At 46.0% G+C, this 19,851-nt stretch overlaps 1 protein-coding gene across 2 annotated transcripts; it reads left to right on the top strand.

Annotated features, from left to right (window-relative positions):
• The first annotated feature begins 2,468 nt into the window (after positions 1-2,468).
• Positions 2,469-18,490, top strand: LOC138772410 (breast cancer anti-estrogen resistance protein 3 homolog). 2 transcript variants are annotated; one of them, XR_011359764.1, is made up of 12 exons: positions 2,469-2,543; positions 4,919-5,003; positions 10,465-10,580; positions 10,703-11,079; positions 11,371-11,465; positions 11,647-12,452; positions 12,736-12,851; positions 13,927-14,098; positions 14,564-14,669; positions 16,093-16,287; positions 17,051-17,467; positions 17,640-18,490. XR_011359764.1 is itself a non-coding variant. In XM_069952789.1 (11 exons), exons 3-11 carry the CDS (start codon positions 10,473-10,475, stop codon positions 17,251-17,253), a joined length of 2,178 nt encoding a protein of 725 aa, XP_069808890.1. In that variant the 5' UTR covers positions 2,469-2,543; positions 4,919-5,003; positions 10,465-10,472; the 3' UTR covers positions 17,254-18,490. The 2 variants fall into 2 exon arrangements, 1 of the variants encoding a protein (XP_069808890.1); XM_069952789.1 differs by having other exon boundaries at positions 17,051-18,490.
• The last annotated feature ends 1,361 nt before the right edge of the window (positions 18,491-19,851 follow it).

Raw genomic sequence — 19,851 nt, 5'->3', positions numbered from 1 at the left:
GCTCCGATCCCCAGCTAGAGATATACACTCCCTGTATGATATATACGCTCTGATCCCCAGCTAGAGATATACACTCCCTGTATGATATACACCCCGATCCCCAGCTAGAGATATACACTCCCTGTATGATATACGCCCCGATCCCCAGCTAGAGATATACACTCCCTGTATGATATACGCCCCGATCCCCAGCTAGAGATATACACTCCCTGTATGATATATACGCTCTGATCCCCAGCTGGAGATATACACTCCCTGTATGATATACGCTCCTATCCCCAGCTAGAGATATACACTCCCTGTATGATATACGCTCTGATCCCCAGGTAGAAATATACGCCCCGATCCTCAGCTAGAGATATACACTCCCTGTATAATATACGCTCCTATCCCCAGCTAGAGATATACACTCCCTGTATGATATATACGCTCCGATCCCCAGCTAGAGATATACACTCCCTGTATGATATATACGCTCTGATCCCCAGCTAGAGATATACACTCCCTGTATGATATACGCCCCGATCCCCAGCTAGAGATATACACTCCCTGTATGATATACGCCCCGATCCCCAGCTAGAGATATACACTCCCTGTATGAGTCACGAGCAGATCATTCCCCATAGACTCTCACATATCTCACTCATTACACAGTCCTCAGTATGGTTCTCATCAACATCCCAGGGCGGCGGCTGTAATGATATCATCTTCTATGTACTGATCCTGACACACATCCTGCATTATACTCCAGAGCTGCACTCACTATTCTGCTGGTGGGGTCACTGTGTATATACATTACATTACTGATCCTGAGTTACACCTTGTATTATACTCCAGAGCTGCACTCACTATTCTGCTGGTGGAGTCACTGTAAATACAATACATATCCTGTACTTTCCCTATATGTGTATGATTACCCTCCTTTCCATCTCTGTAGTATATTACAGCCAATGCTCTGTGGCGGTTATATCTGTATATCAGTCCCTGCAGATCCCTACTTGAATGTTTGTTTTTAGATGTAATGCTCCTGTTGTCCACTAGAGGGTGCTCCAACATCACACATCTCCCTTCCATCCCCAGCGAGTAGAGTTTAGGGACACACTCGGTGACCTGGTGAAGGTGCGCTCTCTGGAGTACGAGAGGCTGGGGGCTGGTAGGGGCTCTTGTCTTTGGAGGGGCTTTGCCTATAAGGTTCCTTAGCCTGCGTCTCCTCTCCTGGTGGCGGGCTGATGCTAACACCTTAGTCTTTTGTTTTGTGCTGTAGAGATACTGGAGTATGGGGCTTGCAGGCGCTGATCTTGGGCTTTCGGGCTGTGTGTGGGGCTGAGAAGTCTCATTATTGTTGGGTTTAGTAAGTTATATATATTTTTGTATTGTGATTGTCTTTGTATGTTTGTATAAATTGTATATACTGTATATATTATATATGTTTTGTTTGCACCTGGGGTTCGGGTTTAGTGATAGGTTGGGTGGTGGGTAAAAGGGGGGAGGGGGCTTCTGTGGGACTTTGTTGGGACTTTTACATATATATAAAATCTTGGGCTGGTTCATGATCATGATCATGATCATCGTGATCATGTACTGGGGGCATGGGATGCGGGACCAGCTCAGGGCCAAAAAAAAAAAAAATATATATTATATGTATTGTTTAGTTGTAGGTTTTTATTTTACATTGTGTCTTGTTTAGTTTTAGTTTATTTGTGTAATTATGTCTTGTTTAGTTGGTGTTGGGTTGAGTAGAATTATGTCTGTGGTATTAGGTTGTGCACAATGCAACTGGGCCAGGGGGTTCACATTTAGTTATTTATATAGGTGTATAGTATATAGTAGTGTATATAGGTGTGTGTATAGGTGTATAGTATATAGTAGTATATATATAGGTTTGTATATAGTAGTGTATATAGTTTATTAATATGTTTAGCTAAATAGTTTATATTGTGTATATATTGTATATAGGTATATGGGTGTATATATTGTATATAGGTATATGGGTTGTCTGTGTGGAGGAATGAGTGTGGGGATGGACCGCTGCTTTATGTTATGGTTTCATTTTTCTATTGTTTTGTTCTGGTCAGATATGGTGTGTTATTTCTGTATTTATTTATTGTTATGTTTAAAATTTTAATAAAAGAAATACAGGATCAGTAATGTAATGTATGTACATAGTGACCCCACCAGCAGAATAGTGAGTGCAGCTCTGGAGTATAATATAGGATGTAACTCAGGATCAGTAGAAGATATATAATGTCATGGGTCTATAGTGACACAGTCCTGTATGTTGTAGATCCTGGGACCTCACAGTCCTGAATGTTGTAGATCCTGGGACCTCACAGTCCTGAATGGGCTGCAGCTCAGGTGAGGCAGGGGGTGCGTCTACCTGCAGTAGTTACTGTGGATCAGTCACTGTGTGCAGATGGTCCGGCCTCCCACATTCCTAGTGATACAGTCAGGGAGGCGTCCAGGAAGGGAGGGATTGTCCTCAGCACTCTCTATAGGGACTGTCCGGCTCTGGACACTGCTCGCCCTGCACAGGAGGCCATAAGGTGGGACAGCAGGGTATAAGGGGATGGGGGATACAGAGCATATAGTATGGGAGGGGCCGCCATATACTGGGGCAGGGTTATAGCTTATGTAACTACTATCAGCTGATTTGGAACTACAAGCCCCACAATGCCTTGTGAGAGCATAGTAAGTGCTGGTACTTGTAGTACCCGGCGGCTGGGTAGGTGCCACATCCTGATGTATACGGGGAATGCTGGTACTTGTAGTTCCTATAATTCTACATGTCTGTCCATGTCTGTTAGGTTGTACTTTACGTTTCACTATAGAGGCTGTAGCGGCATGCTGGCCCTTGTGGTTCTACGACTGATGTGTGTGCATGTAGCAGCCATTGAACCCCTTCCAATGCCAGACAGTGTAAGTCACTTGTTAGTTTCATCTGTTCCTGGGAAAGCTGGGTGACTGCCTGGTCGGCACCAATTCAGCCCCTATAGGTTTGTTATCCAGCTTTTCCAGAGTCCTGAAATGCAAATGTAACCGTAATAGCTGAGCAGTTTGACAGACCAGAGGGTGACAACCAGCGTGGAGGTGGTGATCCTCTTTTCTACAGATAGAACTATGAATGCTGGAAAGCTCGTCACCCAGCTTTCCCAGAGTCCTGAACATCCCACCTGTATATACAATAATGAACCAGTGACTGCCGGTTCTGTGGATGCTTGTAGTGCCTCTCCGGCTGCAGCCATCTTACACATCACACACCTGCACGGCACGAGCCGCCTGCAAGTTCCTGCAACCTGCAGCTAAGGGCGGTATCCGAACCCCGGGGCGCTGAACAGTACATGACACGAGCCCAGAGAGGAATGTGCTTAGATACAGCATGGCACCTCAAAACTCTACCGCACATGACAGGATTAGATACAGCAGCGCAAAACTGTATCACACATGACAGGATTAGATACAGCAGCGCAAAACTGTATCACACATGACAGGATTAGATACAGCAGCGCAAAACTGTATCACACATGACAGGATTAGATACAGCAGCGCAAAACTGTATCACACATGACAGGATTAGATACAGCGCCTCAAACTGTATCAAATATCATAGGATTAGATACAACACCTCAAACAGTATCACACGTGATAAGTTTATATACAACACCTCAAAACTGTACAGATGACAGGATTAGATACAACAGCTCGACTAGTATCATACATGATAGGATTAGATACCTCAGCAGACAGTATCACACATGACAGGCTTAGATACAGTAGTGACTGTTGGGTGATACCCATTGCCCTGCGCCCGGTGTCACCCCCTACACTCCCTGTTATATGAATAATAGATGGGGGCGAAATAGAGGGAGCAGCCCCCTCAGGGCGGCCATGTTATTGCACAGCGCCCATCAATCACTTCTCTCCTGACTCCTAAGAACATTCCAAGGATGACTGCTTCACTATGTACATCTTACTGTAAGATTGTATGTGATACAGCCTGCCGCCGGTGTATCTAAGCCTAGCATGTGCGAGAATGTGCGCTTCAATACTGGAATTATTACTATCATATGTGATACAGCCTGCCGCCGGTGTATCTAAGCCTAGCATGTGCGAGAATGTGCGCTTCAATACTGTAATTATTACTATCATATGTGATACAGCCTGCCGCCGGTGTATCTAAGCCTAGCATGTGCGAGAATGTGCACTTCAATACTGTAATTATTACTATCATATGTGATACAGCCTGCCGCCGGTGTATCTAAGCCTAGCATGTGCGAGAATGTGCGCTTCAATACTGTAATTATTACTATCATATGTGATACAGCCTGCCGCCGGTGTATCTAAGCCTAGCATGTGCGAGAATGTGCACTTCAATACTGTAATTATTACTATCATATGTGATACAGCCTGCCGCCGGTGTATCTAAGCCTGCCATGTGCGAGAATGTGCTCTTCAATACTGTATTTTATACTATCATATGTGATACAGTCTGCCACTGGTGTATCTAAGCCTTTGATGTGTGATACTGTCTGCTGTATCTAAGCCTCTCATGTGTGATACGGTCTGCTGTATCTAAGCCTCTCATGTGTGATACGGTCTGCTGTATCTAAGCCTCTCATGTGTGATACAGTCTGCTGTATCTAAGCCTCTCATGTGTGATACGGTCTGTTGTATCTAAGCCTCTCCCATGTGTGATACGGTCTGCTGTATCTAAGCCTCTCCCATGTGAGGCAGGGAGGGCACAGGGGGTGGCATGGCTTCCTGAAGGAATGTCCCTTCCTCCTGAGATTCTTGCAGTGCGCCCGGACTTGCCCAGGCCCCGCCCCCTCACCTGTGATGTCATCGGGGTGTGATTTTCTCGCCCCATCTCTGACTGTTAATGATTACGGGATTGACAATGGAATTTGCTTCCATCCAGCAGCTGGTTCTCTCCTTCCCGAGGATCTGAATGGTGGCAGCGAGGGGACGGCCGCTCACTATGTGCCCCCAGTCCTGAAAGAAGAGAGGTAAGAGACATTCCCGAGATAGGGGGGAACCGGCGTGCTGGGGTCTCATCGCTCCATAATACCAAGTCCTGGGGTCTCATCGCTCCATAATACCGAGTCCTGGGGTCTCATCGCTCCATAATACCGAGTCCTGGGGTCTCATCGCTCCATAATACCGAGTCCTGGGGTCTCATCGCTCCATAATACCGAGTCCTGGGGTCTCATCGCTCCATAATACCGAGTCCTGGGGTCTCATCGCTCCATAATACCGAGTCCTGGGGTCTCATCGCTCCATAATACCAGGTCCTGGGGTCTTATCGCTCCATAATACCAGGTCCTGGGGTCTCATTGCTCCATAATACCGAGTCCTGGGGTCTCATCGCTCCATAATACCGAGTCCTGGGGTCTCATCGCTCCATAATACCGAGTCCTGGGGTCTTATCGCTCCATAATACCAGGTCCTGGGGTCTCATCGCTCCATAATACCAGGTCCTGGGGTCTCATCACTCCATAATACCGAGTCCTGGGGTCTCATCGCTCCATAATACCGAGTCCTGGGGTCTCATCGCTCCATAATACCAAGTCCTGGGGTCTCATCGCTCCATAATACCGAGTCCTGGGGTCTTATCGCTCCATAATACCAGGTCCTGGGGTCTCATCGCTTCATAATACCAGGTCCTGGGGTCTCATCGCTCCATAATACCAGGTCCTGGGGTCTCATCGCTCCATAATACCGAGTCCTGGGGTCTCATCGCTCCATAATACCGAGTCCTGGGGTCTCATCGCTCCATAATACTAGAGGTCCTGGGGTCTTATCGCTCCATAATACCAGGTCCTGGGGTCTCATCGCTCCATAATACCAGGTCCTGGGGTCTCATCGCTCCATAATACCAGGTCCTGGGGTCTCATCGCTCCATAATACCGAGTCCTGGGGTCTCATCGCTCCATAATACCGAGTCCTGGGGTCTCATCGCTCCATAATACTAGAGGTCCTGGGGTCTTATCGCTCCATAATACCAGGTCCTGGGGTCTCATCGCTCCATAATACCGAGTCCTGGGGTCTCATCGCTCCATAATACCAAGTCCTGGGGTCTCATCGCTCCATAATACCGAGTCCTGGGGTCTTATCGCTCCATAATACCAGGTCCTGGGGTCTCATCGCTCCATAATACCAGGTCCTGGGGTCTCATCGCTCCATAATACCGAGTCCTGGGGTCTCATCGCTCCATAATACCGAGTCCTGGGGTCTCATCGCTCCATAATACTAAAGGTCCTGGGGTCTTATCGCTCCATAATACCAGGTCCTGGGGTCTCATCGCTCCATAATACCAGGTCCTGGGGTCTCATCGCTCCATAATACCGAGTCCTGGGGTCTCATCGCTCCATAATACCGAGTCCTGGGGTCTCATCGCTCCATAATACCAGGTCCTGGGGTCTCATCGCTCCATAATACCAGGTCCTGGGGTCTCATCGCTCCATAATACCGAGTCCTGGGGTCTCATCGCTCCATAATACCGAGTCCTGGGGTCTTATCGCTCCATAATACCGAGTCCTGGGGTCTCATCGCTTCATAATACCAGGTCCTGGGGTCTTATCGCTCCATAATACCGAGTCCTGGGGTCTCATCGCTCCATAATACCGAGTCCTGGGGTCTCATCGCTCCATAATACCGAGTCCTGGGGTCTCATCGCTCCATAATACCGAGTCCTGGGGTCTCAACTATTTCATGAGCTCTACTTCCTGAACACATCTGTATCCAACGTATCCAATCTACACAATCCCGCATTACCTAATGGATACAGGTAAAAGGTATCTAACTCTAAGGACAGAGATTGGTGCTGCGGATGTATCTACACTGGATACAATTGTAACAAATTCTCAGCTGTAGCAGGTCAGGGGAACAAAGGTTTGTCAAGGCTTCTATCCCATTAAAATAAATAGCAAAGTCTCATGTCACTCACTTTTCTCTGTGTCAGTCTCTGACAAAGGGGTGTGGCTTCAGAATAAAGGGGTGTGGTTTAAGTGTAGCACTTTTTCTAGTCTTAAATGGAGCTCCAAATCAACCGGTGTCAGAAAGTTATACAGATTTGTAATTTACTTCTGTTTAAAAATCTCCAATCTTCCAGTACTTATCAGCTACTGTATGTCCTGCAGGAAGTGGTGTATTTTGTCCTGTCTGACACAGTGCTCTCTGCTGCCACCTCTGTCCATGTCAGGAACTGTCCAGAGCAGGAGAGGTTTTCTATGGGGATTTGCTGCTGCTCTCTACAGTTCCTGACATGGACAGAGGTGGCAGCAGAGAGCACTGTGTCAGACTGGAAAGGATACACCACTTCCTGCAGGACTTGTGTAGTTGCCCACCACAGGTGGTTCCCTAACTTTCCTAACTCTCTCAGGTGTCACATCAAGTGCTGGTAGCTGTGTTCCACTCCAGCCACTAGGTGTCTCACTCCTCCTGCAGCTGCAGTACAAGCCAGGTTTAGCTATGTTTTCTATGTAATATTTTATGTAAATGATTGTCTATTGGAGCAGACACTCTGTACACCTTTTCTCTCTCGCTTACCTATTTGCTGTCACACTACCCTTCATAAGGTAGGGATTTCCTGTCAGGAGTTAGTCTCTGGCTGGTTCTTCCTACATAGTATGTATGAGAGTGGATAGGCCACCAGATAAGCAGGCCCGGCTTAGGCCAGAGCCCTGAACAGGGACTACACCTCATCTGTATGCTGAGATAGATAGCCAGTGTGCAGTGCTGAACCCTAGAGGTGGGGTAGCCCGGATCATAGGAGAGACCCCCTTGCTTACGCCATGGATATTCATCAGTCAGAACAGTCGTCCACTAAGGAAAAGGCAGAGGGAGTGATCCCCAGTAAGGTAAAGAGCCGAGGCGACTTACTGACGGACGCTCGTACTACCGCACAGGTCGGTCACCGTGTAGGCAGAAGGCGGTCAGATATCAGATATATATATATATATATATATATATATATATATATATATATAAATGTGAGGAGTTTTCTACAAGTCAAAGTCTTTCTTCACACATCCCGGCAGATAACTGTACTAATAAGACAAGGGCTCCTACCCGGCCCCTACACCACTCTGCCTCCACACAGGTCTTCACCTCCCTCTATTGTCTGCTACCTGAGTTCTCTTAAAGAAGTATTACCAAGTATTTTTGCACTTGTACCTGTAAGCAGTATTGTTCTTATATTCTGTATTGCACTAACGCTGTTTTAAGTAAAGTTAAACTACTGGTTAAGTCGGGACTCTGTCATCACTTACGCTGCACCAGTTCTACCGAGGTCCAGTGCCCGTGTGTCTGGTGGTGGGGATTACCACTCTGGGCCATGTGACAAGTCGCCCCCAAAACATCAGAATCCACCAGCTCCCCAGGCCACGGCACATACTTGTATATTGTATATATTGTGGGATAATTAGCAAAATTAATCCTGACATAAAGGAAAAAGTGTCGGCCTACAAAGATAGAGTGACAACTGGTAGAGGTCCCTTATCATTCAGTACTATGATACACCAGAAGCTGGAGTCCTGGAGAAACCCTTGAAGTATGCAGACTATGACAGGGATTAGTTAGACTCCTGCAGATCTCTTCAGATATCAGAAAACTGGAATTTCCACATTCTTACTTCAGGACAAGGACCTTAAAGGGACCGCTCCACCGTCCTGATACAGAGCTCCAAATCCCCTTCAGAGCCATATATATCAATGGTCACTAAAGAAGCCAATGGTTCAAGTGAATAGAAGAAACTCATATCTTATCAGAGAAAAATGCTTTTTTTTCTTCCCCTCACCCCAAAGTCATAATTCACTGTGAAAAACTAGTGATATAGGGGAGCAGGACCCCCTCTTCTGCGTATATACAGTGTATGGAGACATGATAGCAGCTAGTCTCCTGCTTCTGAGGGTGTACTATAGAGATATAGGGGAGCAGGACCCCCTCTTCTGTATATACAGTGTATGGAGACATAGCAGCTAGTCTCCTGCTTCTGAGGGTGTACTATAGAGATATAGGGGAGCAGGACCCCCGCTTCTGTGTATATATACAGTGTATGGAGACATCATAGCAGCTAGTCTCCTGCTTCTGAGGGTGTACTATAGATATATAGGGGAGCAGGACCCCCTCTTCTGTATATACAGTGTATGGAGACATGATAGCAGCTAGTCTCCTGCTTCTGAGGGTGTACTATAAAGATATAGGGGAGCAGGACCCCCTCTTCTGTATATACAGTGTATGGAGACATGATAGCAGCTAGTCTCCTGCTTCTGAGGGTGTACTATAGAGATATAGGGGAGCAGGACCCCCTCTGCTGTGTATATACAGTGTATGGAGACATAGCAGCTAGTCTCCTGCTTCTGAGGGTGTACTATAAAGATATAGGGGAGCAGGACCCCCTCTTCTGTATATACAGTGTATGGAGACATGATAGCAGCTAGTCTCCTGCTTCTGAGGGTGTACTATAGAGATATAGGGGAGCAGGACCCCCTCTTCTGTATATACAGTGTATGGAGACATGATAGCAGCTAGTCTCCTGCTTCTGAGGGTGTACTATAGATATATAGGGGAGCAGGACCCCTCTTCTGTATATACAGTGTATGGAGACATAGCAGCTAGTCTCCTGCTTCTGAGGGTGTATTATAGAGATATAGGGGAGCAGGACCCCCTCTTCTGTATATATACAGTGTATGGAGACACCATAGCAGCTAGTCTCCTGTTTCTGAGGGTGTACTATAGAGATATAGGGGAGCAGGACCCCCTCTTCTGTACATATAGTGTATGGAGACATAGCAGCTAGTCTCCTGCTTCTGAGGGTGTACTATAAAGATATAGGGGAGCAGGACCCCCTCTTCTGTGTATATACAGTGTATGGAGACATCATAGCAGCTAGTCTCCTGCTTCTGAGGGTGTACTATAGAGATATAGGGGAGCAGGACCCCCTCTTCTGTATATACAGTGTATGGAGACATGATAGCTAGTCTCCTGCTTCTGAGGGTGTACTATAGAGATATAGGGGAGCAGGACCCCCTCTTCTGTATATACAGTGTATGGAGACATGATAGCAGCTAGTCTCCTGCTTCTGAGGGTGTACTATAGAGATATAGGGGAGCAGGACCCCCTCTTCTGTATATATACAGTGTATGGAGACATAGCAGCTAGTCTCCTGCTTCTGAGGGTGTACTATAGAGATATAGGGGAGCAGGGCCCCCTCTTCTGTGTATATATACAGTGTATGGAGACATAGCAGCTAGTCTCCTGCTTCTGAGGGTGTACTATAGAGATATAGGGGAGCAGGACCCCCTCTTCTGTGTATATACAGAGATGGAGATGTCTGTTATGTCCAAGTTATATAATGGCCAGAAATCACAGTACTCCCCCGTATACACAGTTCCTGCAGCACAGCCACTTGTATCACATCATGGAGGGAGTGTCCCGGTCACTTACAGAGGTTATGTTGTCTTTTAGAAATAAAGATGCCGTATCCGGCAGAAGCTTTGAAGAAGGAGCTTGAGGAGGAGCTGAAGTTAAGCAGTGAAGACCTGCGGAGTCACGCCTGGTACCATGGAGCTCTCTCCAGGCAGGTGAGTAGCAGCCATAAGCCATGGGTGGTCCAAGGGTGATGTCCGTGCAGTCAGCCATACATGTGCATGGAGTTCATTACCGGCAGATGATTCTCATATGAGACTGTTCATTTTGCCTACAGGAGTCGGAGAGACTTCTGCAGACGGATGGAGACTTCCTAATTCGTGACTCGCTCTCCTCCCCGGGGGACTATGTGTTGAGTTGTGTCAGCTCCAGGCAGGTCCTCCACTTTAAGATCATCGCCGTCACCCTGCGTCCTCGCCGAGGCATCTCCCGGGTTCTCTACCAGCTTGAGCAAGACCAATTCGACAACATTCCTGCCCTAGTCCGCTCCTATGTCGGCGATAAGAGGCCCGTGTCAGAGTCCTCAAGGGCCGTTATTGTGAACCCCATCAACAGGACTGTGCCCCTCAGTGTGGTGAGGGGGAGGCAAGAATCCCAGAGGGCAAATAAAGAAAACAGGAGGAGCCTTCACCTGGTGGACAGCAGCTTACTAAGGTACAAATCTATCAGATCAGTCTGTAGTTCCCTCAGGCAACAAAAAATCCATCTGGTATTAAACTAAATAGACGAAAGATATGGAGGGAAACTGCAGGGACACCCTTCAAGACTACATGCAGTCACAGAGGAGGGGGTTATAAAATCGATGAAATCTGATTGGCTCATCTGAGCACATGACCAATCATTACCCCAGGAAGAGTCCACCTACGAGAGAGGAGGGGGGGGGGGGGGTAATTTGCACTCATAGTCTAACATCTTATAAAATATTCTGTTATCTCCATTCACCAGGAATAAAGACAGATTTGGAAGCCACCCCGGAAACCTTGATGTCCTCAAGGAGATACCCCTACAAAGTGCCCAGTCTGACAGCAACCTGCTCTCAGGTAAGAAGGGGGGGGGCTGGTTGACGTTGGACAATTGTTGTTATAGGCAAGTGGCACATTCTGACCACACTTGCCTTCACCTTTGGGAGAACTTGATTGGTTGAGGTTGTCACATGAGCCTTCTCCCCGATTTGTCACTTTTCTGCCCAATTCTGATGCCTCCAAAATGTTTCCCTTTCAGCTGTTTCTGCAGAATCTTCGGTAACTCCAGAAGAACCGCAGCCCATTCCTCTCTCCCCGATGTTCCGCACGGGCAGTGATCCAGTCCTAAGAGCCAAAATGCAGCCAGTCCTTCCCTTGGACTATGACGGAAACAGCGCCTTGAGAGGATCGGACAGTCAGCTGCACTCCAAGGCCCCCCCTAAACCCATAAGAGCCCCTTCTTTGCTTCTTCCTGATCCCTCAGAGGGATCGGACACATATTGCGAACTGGTCCCTCGTGCTCCGGTGACCACCAGGAAATACGTGGACACTCTGAAAGCAGAGGAGAAATGGAAGAACCGTGCACGCGCCACCGAGACTACTTTTGGTTTTCTAGATGCGGAAAAATCACCAGATCCAATTTCCGATGGACTAGCCAACTTCCGCGACCACAGTCCTTCAGGGACAGACAATTCCAAAATACTCTACTCCCAGCTGGACAAGTCCAAAGTCGTCCAAGCAGAGAAATCTAGAACTCTCCTTTTAGAATCCAAGGATCATTCTAGGTTATCACATTCCGGCCTGGAAAATCCAAAAGTATCTCTCTTTAAAATGTCTAATTCCAAGGTGAATCAACGTATCTTAGAGAGTCCCGAAGAAGGAGAAGACTTTGTCCGACCTCAAATACAAACCACAACCTCATTTCAAGCAAGAACCTTCCAGTCCATTCTGCTCTCTCCGGAGAACAAACCTTTGGAACCCCAAGCCTTGCGCAAACTCAAAGAGATTATCAGCCAAAGAGACTGCAAAGAGAGCGCTCTTCATATCCTGAGAGAAGACTGCATGGTAGGTAGAGTCCACCCAACAATGATGGGTCCGCTTTCCAAAATAAAGAAGTAGCAGATCCTAGTAAAGTGTCCACTCCCCACCAGTGTTGGTGAAAGATTTTGGGGGTAAAACGGAGGGGGTCTTTCTAGACAATGCATAGTGCATCACAAAGGTGGCATCTCACGGTGTAGAGACCTGTGACCAGCGTGGTAACTGTTGGAGGTCCCAGGACCCTATTACTTAGGTATGATGTCTACAAGATGGAACCCTCCTTTAACATGAGTTTACTCCATATTTACAGGTGGTCCGGATCTGGGGTCTTACCAAGGAGCAACAGAGGAGTATGGGGGTTCAGTCAGGACTGGAGCTAATCTTACTGCCCTATGGACAACAGCTAAGACGGGATCTCCTGGAGAGGTCAGCATCATTCTTTCCTTTTACTGGAGCTCAGCTGCAATACCAGACACAACCTGTACACAGGGGGTGGTGCTGTTTCAATAACGGAGCAGACATGTTTTTCTTATGCTTTACAATCCCTTTAAAGAATGAGTGGTTTCTAGAATGGGAAAGGCAAGAAGAATTTGGAACTTTGCATCACCTGTGTGGCAGGAAAATTGCCAGATTTGGAGCAAACCACATGTGCAACTGCAACATCAGTCCAACTGCTAGGATAAGTAATATAATGTATGTACCCCGTGACCCCACCAGCAGAATAGTGAGTGCAGCTCTGGAGTAATATATAGGAGGTAACTCAGGATCAGTAATGTAATGTACGAACACAGTTACTCCACCAGCAGAATAGTGAGTGCAGCTCTGGAGTATAATACATGATGTAACTCAGGATCAGTAATGTAATGTATGTACACAGTGATCCCATCAGCAGAATAGTGAGTGCAGCTCTGGAGCATAATATAGTATGTAACTCAGGATCAGTACAGGATCAGTAATGTAATGAATGTACACAGTGACCCCACCAGCAGAATAGTGATTGCAGCTCTGGAGTATAATACATGATGTAACTCAGGATCAGTAATGTAATGTATGTACACAGTGACCTCACCAGCAGAATAGTGAGTGCAGCTCTGGAGTATAATACAGGATGTAACTCAGGATCAGTAATGTAATGTATGTAGACAGTGACCCCACTTGCAGAATAGTGAGTGCAGCTCTGGAGTATAATACAGGATGTAACTCAGGATCAGTAATGTATGTACACAGTGACCCCACCAGCAGAATAGTGAGTGCAGCTCTGGAGTATAATACTGGATGTAACTCAGGATCAGTAAGGTAATGTATGTACACAGTGACCTCACCAGCAGAATAGTGAGTGCAGCTCTGGGGTATAATGCAGGATCAGTAATGTAATGTATGTACACAGTGACCTCACCAGCAGAATAGTGAGTGCAGCTCTGGGGTATGATGCAGGATATAATTGTAGATTTATTCTGTGTTATGCATGTTAGTATAAGTTATACTTTCTCCCCTGGTGCAGACATCACCTGCTCTCCCTGGGTATAGCGGTGGACATACTGGGCTGCACTGGAGCGGTGACAGAACGGGCGCACACCTTACATCGGATTATTTGCTTGGCATCTGAGCTGAAAGATTTTGTTGGGGATCTCTTTGCTTTTTCTGCTGTCATGAAGGCTTTGATGCTGCCACAGGTAAGAGATCCCAGGACTTGGCTTAGAGGGAAAGTATTAAAAGGGAAACTATCAGTAGGTTAGAAGAATGTAACCTGCTGATATATCCCTATAGTGCATGGGGTGCTGAGGATAAGGGTACGTTTCTTACATTCATCTTCAGCACTGTTTCTGTAATATTAGCATTTTAATCCATATGCTAATTAGGTGGTTTGGTGCACGGGGGCGGGGCTACCATCCCCCAGTGCATTGGTCTTCCCTCGGCCAGCCCACCTCTTCTAGTGAATATTAGCAAAGCGCAGCAGGTGGGGGGAGATCGTTGTAGTAGTCCCGCCCACAGTGCTCCACCTAATTAGCATATGGAATAATATGCTAATATCACAGAAACGGTGCTGAGGGTGAAGGTAAGAAAGGCACCCTCATCCTCAGCGCCCCATGTTGTCCTCCTATTAACGGCATTTGTTAAAACATAATTCTTTTGTTCAGGTTGCCCGTCTGGAACAAACATGGCAAATGCTACGTCAAACCCACACGGACAGCGCCATCACCTTCCACAAGCAGCTAAAGCCAGCCCTGAGAGACATGGATGAGTGTAAGCTGAACATATGTGTATTCTCCTAAGGGTGTCCGTATACACAGGGGTTGTGAGCAATTTGGCCACTAACTGCCTGAGGTTTCATGATGTGACGGGTATATATGAAAACCATGCGCCTTACCTGTAACATTGCAAAACCCTGATTTATAGTGAATGAAACACAGTTACCAGCTACACAAACCACTAATGTGCGAGCACTACGACAAGTGACAGGTGAAATAATGGCTGTACTACTCCCTATTGTGTAAGAATATAACTATACTACTACTACTATAATACTGCTCCTATATACAGGAATATAACTACTATAATACTGCTCCTATATACAGGAATATAACTACTATAATACTGCCCCCTATATGCAAGGATATAACTACTATAATACTGCCCCTATATACAGAAATATAACTACTATAATACTGCCCCCTATATACAAGAATATAACTACTATAATACTGCTCCCTATATACAGGAATATAACTACTATAATACTGCTCCCTATATACAGGAATATAACTACTATAATACTGCTCCTATATACAGGAATATAACTACTATAATACTGCTCCTATATACAAGAATATTACTACTATAATACTGCCCCTATATACAGGAATATAACTACTATAATACTGCCCCCTATATACAGGAATATAACTACTATAATACTGCTCCTATATACAGGAATATAACTACTATAATACTGCCCCCTATATACAGGAATATAACTACTATAATACTGCCCCCTATATACAGGAATATAACTACTATAATACTGCTCCTATATACAGGAATATAACTACTATAATACTGCTCCTATATACAGGGATATACTACTATAATAATGCCCCCTATATACAGGAATATAACTACTATAATACTGCTCCTATATACAGGAATATAACTACTATAATACTGCTCCTATATACAAGAATATAACTACTATAATACTGCTCCTATATACAGGAATATACTACTATAATACTGCCCCCTATATACAGGAATATAACTACTATAATACTGCTCCTATATACAGGAATATAACTACTATAATACTGCTCCCTATATACAGGAATATAACTACTATAATACTGCTCCTATATACAGGAATATAACTACTATAATACTGCTCCTATATACAGGGATATAACTACTATAATACTGCTCCTATATACAAGAATATAACTACTATAATACTGCTCCTATATACAGGAATATACTACTATAATACTGCCCCCTATATACAGGAATATAACTACTATAATACTGCTACTATATACAAGAATATAACTACTATAATACTGCCTGCCATGTGTGATATTTCTCCTCAGTACCGTATAACCTTGTGAGTACTTTGCCCCTTATTGTACTCTGTCAGTATTGGGTTGTGACTGTCTCTTCCATTCCTACCACCTTTCAGGTCTCTCGGACCAGTCACCCACCAACATTGTGGTCCCCTACATTTTGCCAGTCCTCAAAGCTTTGGAAGGGGATGATGACTGGGGAGGTGCGGTGGAGGAGGGTTGTGGCCGGCTGCTCCGTGTACTCCAGGCAGCCCGATCCTACGCTACCAATGCCGAGGTTTACCAGAGCAACGCCGACAGCAAGCTGAGCGGTAAGGAGAATGATGGCGGCTGAGTTATTTATGAAAATGCAGTGGGACCAAGTTACTATCAATCCTCCTATCTTAAGGGTACAGCTCCAAGGTTTTGCTGTCTTATTCCTTAAAGGGAAGGTGTCACCTACATTTCCTTCTACTGATTAGAGTCAGATACTAAACTTGTTCTTTTATTCTAATCTGTTTCTATTTTCTGACTAATTTTTTTTATGTCACTATTTGTACATTGTTATGGGGGCGGCTATATTTCCTGAACTTTTTGAGCAGCATTTTGTGACATGCTTTACAGCAAGCCTCATGGACATAGACAACAATAGACAGCCTCTGTCCCCTTGAGATGAATGTGAGACATTACTGATCGTGCTCTGTGACCTGTGAAGAGGTCATTCCACAGGGAGCTGCTATTGTCTCCTCTATCTCCTGGTGTCACATGACGCTGCAATGCTGTACAGATCACTTTACAGCAGCCTCCTCTTATCACCACAGACAGAACAGGAAGTCTCAGCTTAGTTTTAGCCCCAGTGGTGAGAATGAGAACTGCAAGATATCAGGATTATTTTATACTATAGATAGGAAATTTTCAAAAAAAAAAAAAAAAAAAGTCACCAAAAATTCTTAAAAAATCTGTTTAACATAAAAACATTATTTACACAATAAGTCATTTTCTGATGACACCGTCCCTTTAAAGATGTAGTTCTAACATGATACCCTGGGCTCTCGGTGGTACGAGGTATTTATAGGCCGTCTTGTCTTCTTATAGGGTTCATTCCCCAACCAGAACTGAGTGAAGCCTTCAAGACTGAGTTTTCTCTGAGGATGTTTTGGGGAAGTAAAGGAGCGACGGCCGAGCAGGCGGAGAGGTATCGGAAGTTTGACCAAATCCTGAATGTTTTATCCCAGAAACTGGAGCCGGAGACCCAGAGGAGCAGGTTGGTCAGCTCCATCTATGGAACGGCTTATTAGATGGACATCATCGTATGACTCCCCGCAGGGCAGGATGTCCAACCCATCAATGGCGTCTTGTCCGAGACTAACACACCGGGAGATTGTTAGATACTATGTATGAACTACAAGAGGTCAGACCACCAAGTATGACCGCTATAACTATCACGACAAGAACCAGCAGCTGGTACTGTGACTACTGTGAAGGCCTCCACCTACTCTACACACCTACTAGGTCTAGGCCCAGTACTGGAAGCCATGGCACACGACGTTGATCCACTGCAACTACTGTGAAGGCCTCTACCTACTCTACACACCTACTAGGCTCAGTACTGGAAGCCATGGCACACGACGTCAAGCCACTGTGACTACTGTGAAGGCCTCCACCTACTCTACACACCTACTAGGCCCAGTACTGGAAGCCATGGCACACGACGTGAAGCCACTGTGACTACTGTGAAGGCCTCCACCTACTCTACACACCTACTAGGCCCAGTACTGGAAGTCACTGCGACTACTGTGAAGGCCTCCACCTACTCTACACACCTACTAGGCCCAGTACTGGAAGCCACTGCGACTACTGTGAAGGCCTCCACCTACTCTACACACCTACTAGGCCCAGGGCACCCTGAAGAACCTCTACATGCTGCACACAAGGCGCCAAAGCCAAAACCAATCGAAACACTTCTTACTAGATGTTCCCTTAGGGACTGCACACCATTTGTTGCTGAACTACAACTCCCATCATGACCCAGGGAGTCTTTAGCTGTCACCCACCAGGGGGGCAACACTGATCTAAGATTTAGGCAAAGTGGAGACAGAAAAAGTTGCATGCTGACGCAACCAGACAGCTTTCATGTTTTGGATGTGATAGAGCGTCCCCTCTTAGGTCAATTACAACAGTCTATAAAAAGTATTAACCCCTAGAAGGGGACCTGCTGCATACAGGGGTAGGACACCACAGAGTGAGATCCCTTTAATCCGCCATCTGATACTCCAGACTCTGCTTGCTATACTGCCGCATAGAGAAGAGTCTGTGCTAATATGTGAGCTCCCAGATCTTCCATCACCGTCTGATAATCTGGCACCTATCCACCTATCCACCGTCAGATTAAAGAAATTTTCCCAACCTATTCTATAGATCACATGATCAGCACTTTAAGCAGCGCTCAGTACCACCCCCTATGGCTTTGTCTACTGAAGACTTATTGTCTATTATAATGTTGTGGATGATTGTAATAAAGCTTATTTTTCCAGAGTTGTGCTGGTTGTTCTGTAATCTAAGAAACAAAAAACTAATGAAAGATTCTTTGTTGGGGCCATTTACCGACCAACCTCACGAAACCGAGTTACAGAGCTCTCCATGATATGGTGGTGAGGACGCAGCGAACATTATATTAGTGGTGACAAGGTAATGGTATTGAGCCCCACACAGAAGAGGGGGTCCTGCTCCCCTATATCTCTATAGTACACCCTCAGAAGCAGGAGACTAGCTGCTATGGTGTCTCCATACACTGTATATATACAGAAGAGGGGGTCCTGCTCCCCTATATCTCTATAGTACACCCTCAGAAGCAGGAGACTAGCTGCTATGATGTCTCCATACACTGTATATACACAGAAGAGGGGGTCCTGCCCCCCATATCTCTATAGTACACCCTCAGAAGCAGGAGACTAGCTGCTATGTCTCCATACACTGTATATATACAGAAGAGGGGGTCCTGCTCCCCTATATCTCTATAGTACACCCTCAGAAGCAGGAGACTGGCTGCTATGGTGTCTCCATACACTGTATATATACAGAAGAGGGGGTCCTGCTCCCCTATATCTCTAAAGTACACCCTCAGAAGCAGGAGACTAGCTGCTATGTCTCCATACACTGTATATACAGAAGAGGGGGTCCTGCTCCCCATATCTCTACAGTACACCCTCAGAAGCAGGAGACTAGCTGCTATGTCTCCATACACTGTATATACAGAAGAGGAGATCCTGTTCCCCTATATCCCTATAGTACACCCTCAGAAGCAGGAGACTGGCTGCTATGGTGTTTCCATACACTGTATATACAGAAGAGGAGATCCTGTTCCCCTATATCCCTATAGTACACCCTCAGAAGCAGGAGACTAGCTGCTATGTCTCCATACACTGTATATATATAGAAGAGGGGGTCCTGCTCCCCTATATCTCTATAGTACACCCTCAGAAGCAGGAGACTAGCTGCTATGATGTCTCCATACACTGTATATACAGAAGAGATCCTGTTCCCCTATATCCCTATAGTACATCCATGGAGGCCATTATAGAGCAGTATGGGGCAATGAAGACTGTAAATCCAGCCCTGGGGGAGATATAACATTTGGGGGAGCTTTCTTCTGCCTCTGTCTCCCTCTGCAGCTGCTCCCCCCTCCCATAGACTTCTATGCACAGCCGTAACCTGACGCCTCAGGATGCCAATATGCTTTGACACAGATTTGAGCCTTTTTTGGGTGGCAGGAGCCGGATCAGAGGGGATAGCAGCATTTGTTATAGTCATCTTTGGGAAACCGTTACCCTTTCCATTTGACCAGACTAATCCCAAGGCAAGATATTGGTCAGGGCATGACAGGAGTTGTAGTCTTA

The sequence above is a fragment of the Dendropsophus ebraccatus genome, chromosome 14 (genome assembly GCF_027789765.1).
Source record: "Dendropsophus ebraccatus isolate aDenEbr1 chromosome 14, aDenEbr1.pat, whole genome shotgun sequence".
NCBI lineage: Eukaryota > Metazoa > Chordata > Amphibia > Anura > Hylidae > Dendropsophus > Dendropsophus ebraccatus.
The sequence above is the reverse complement of the archived record's forward strand: the minus strand, read 5'-3'. Positions and strand labels throughout refer to the sequence as shown.

Bases quoted from the DNA above. Each gene is read 5' to 3' on its own strand.
- LOC138772410 (XM_069952789.1), top strand. From the start codon at position 10,473: ATGCCGTATCCGGCAGAAGCTTTGAAGAAGGAGCTTGAGGAGGAGCTG. The intron at 12,453-12,735 runs GTAGGTAGAGTC...CCATATTTACAG, and splicing joins TCCTGAGAGAAGACTGCATG to GTGGTCCGGATCTGGGGTCT. The intron at 12,852-13,926 runs GTCAGCATCATT...CCCCTGGTGCAG, and splicing joins AGACGGGATCTCCTGGAGAG to ACATCACCTGCTCTCCCTGG.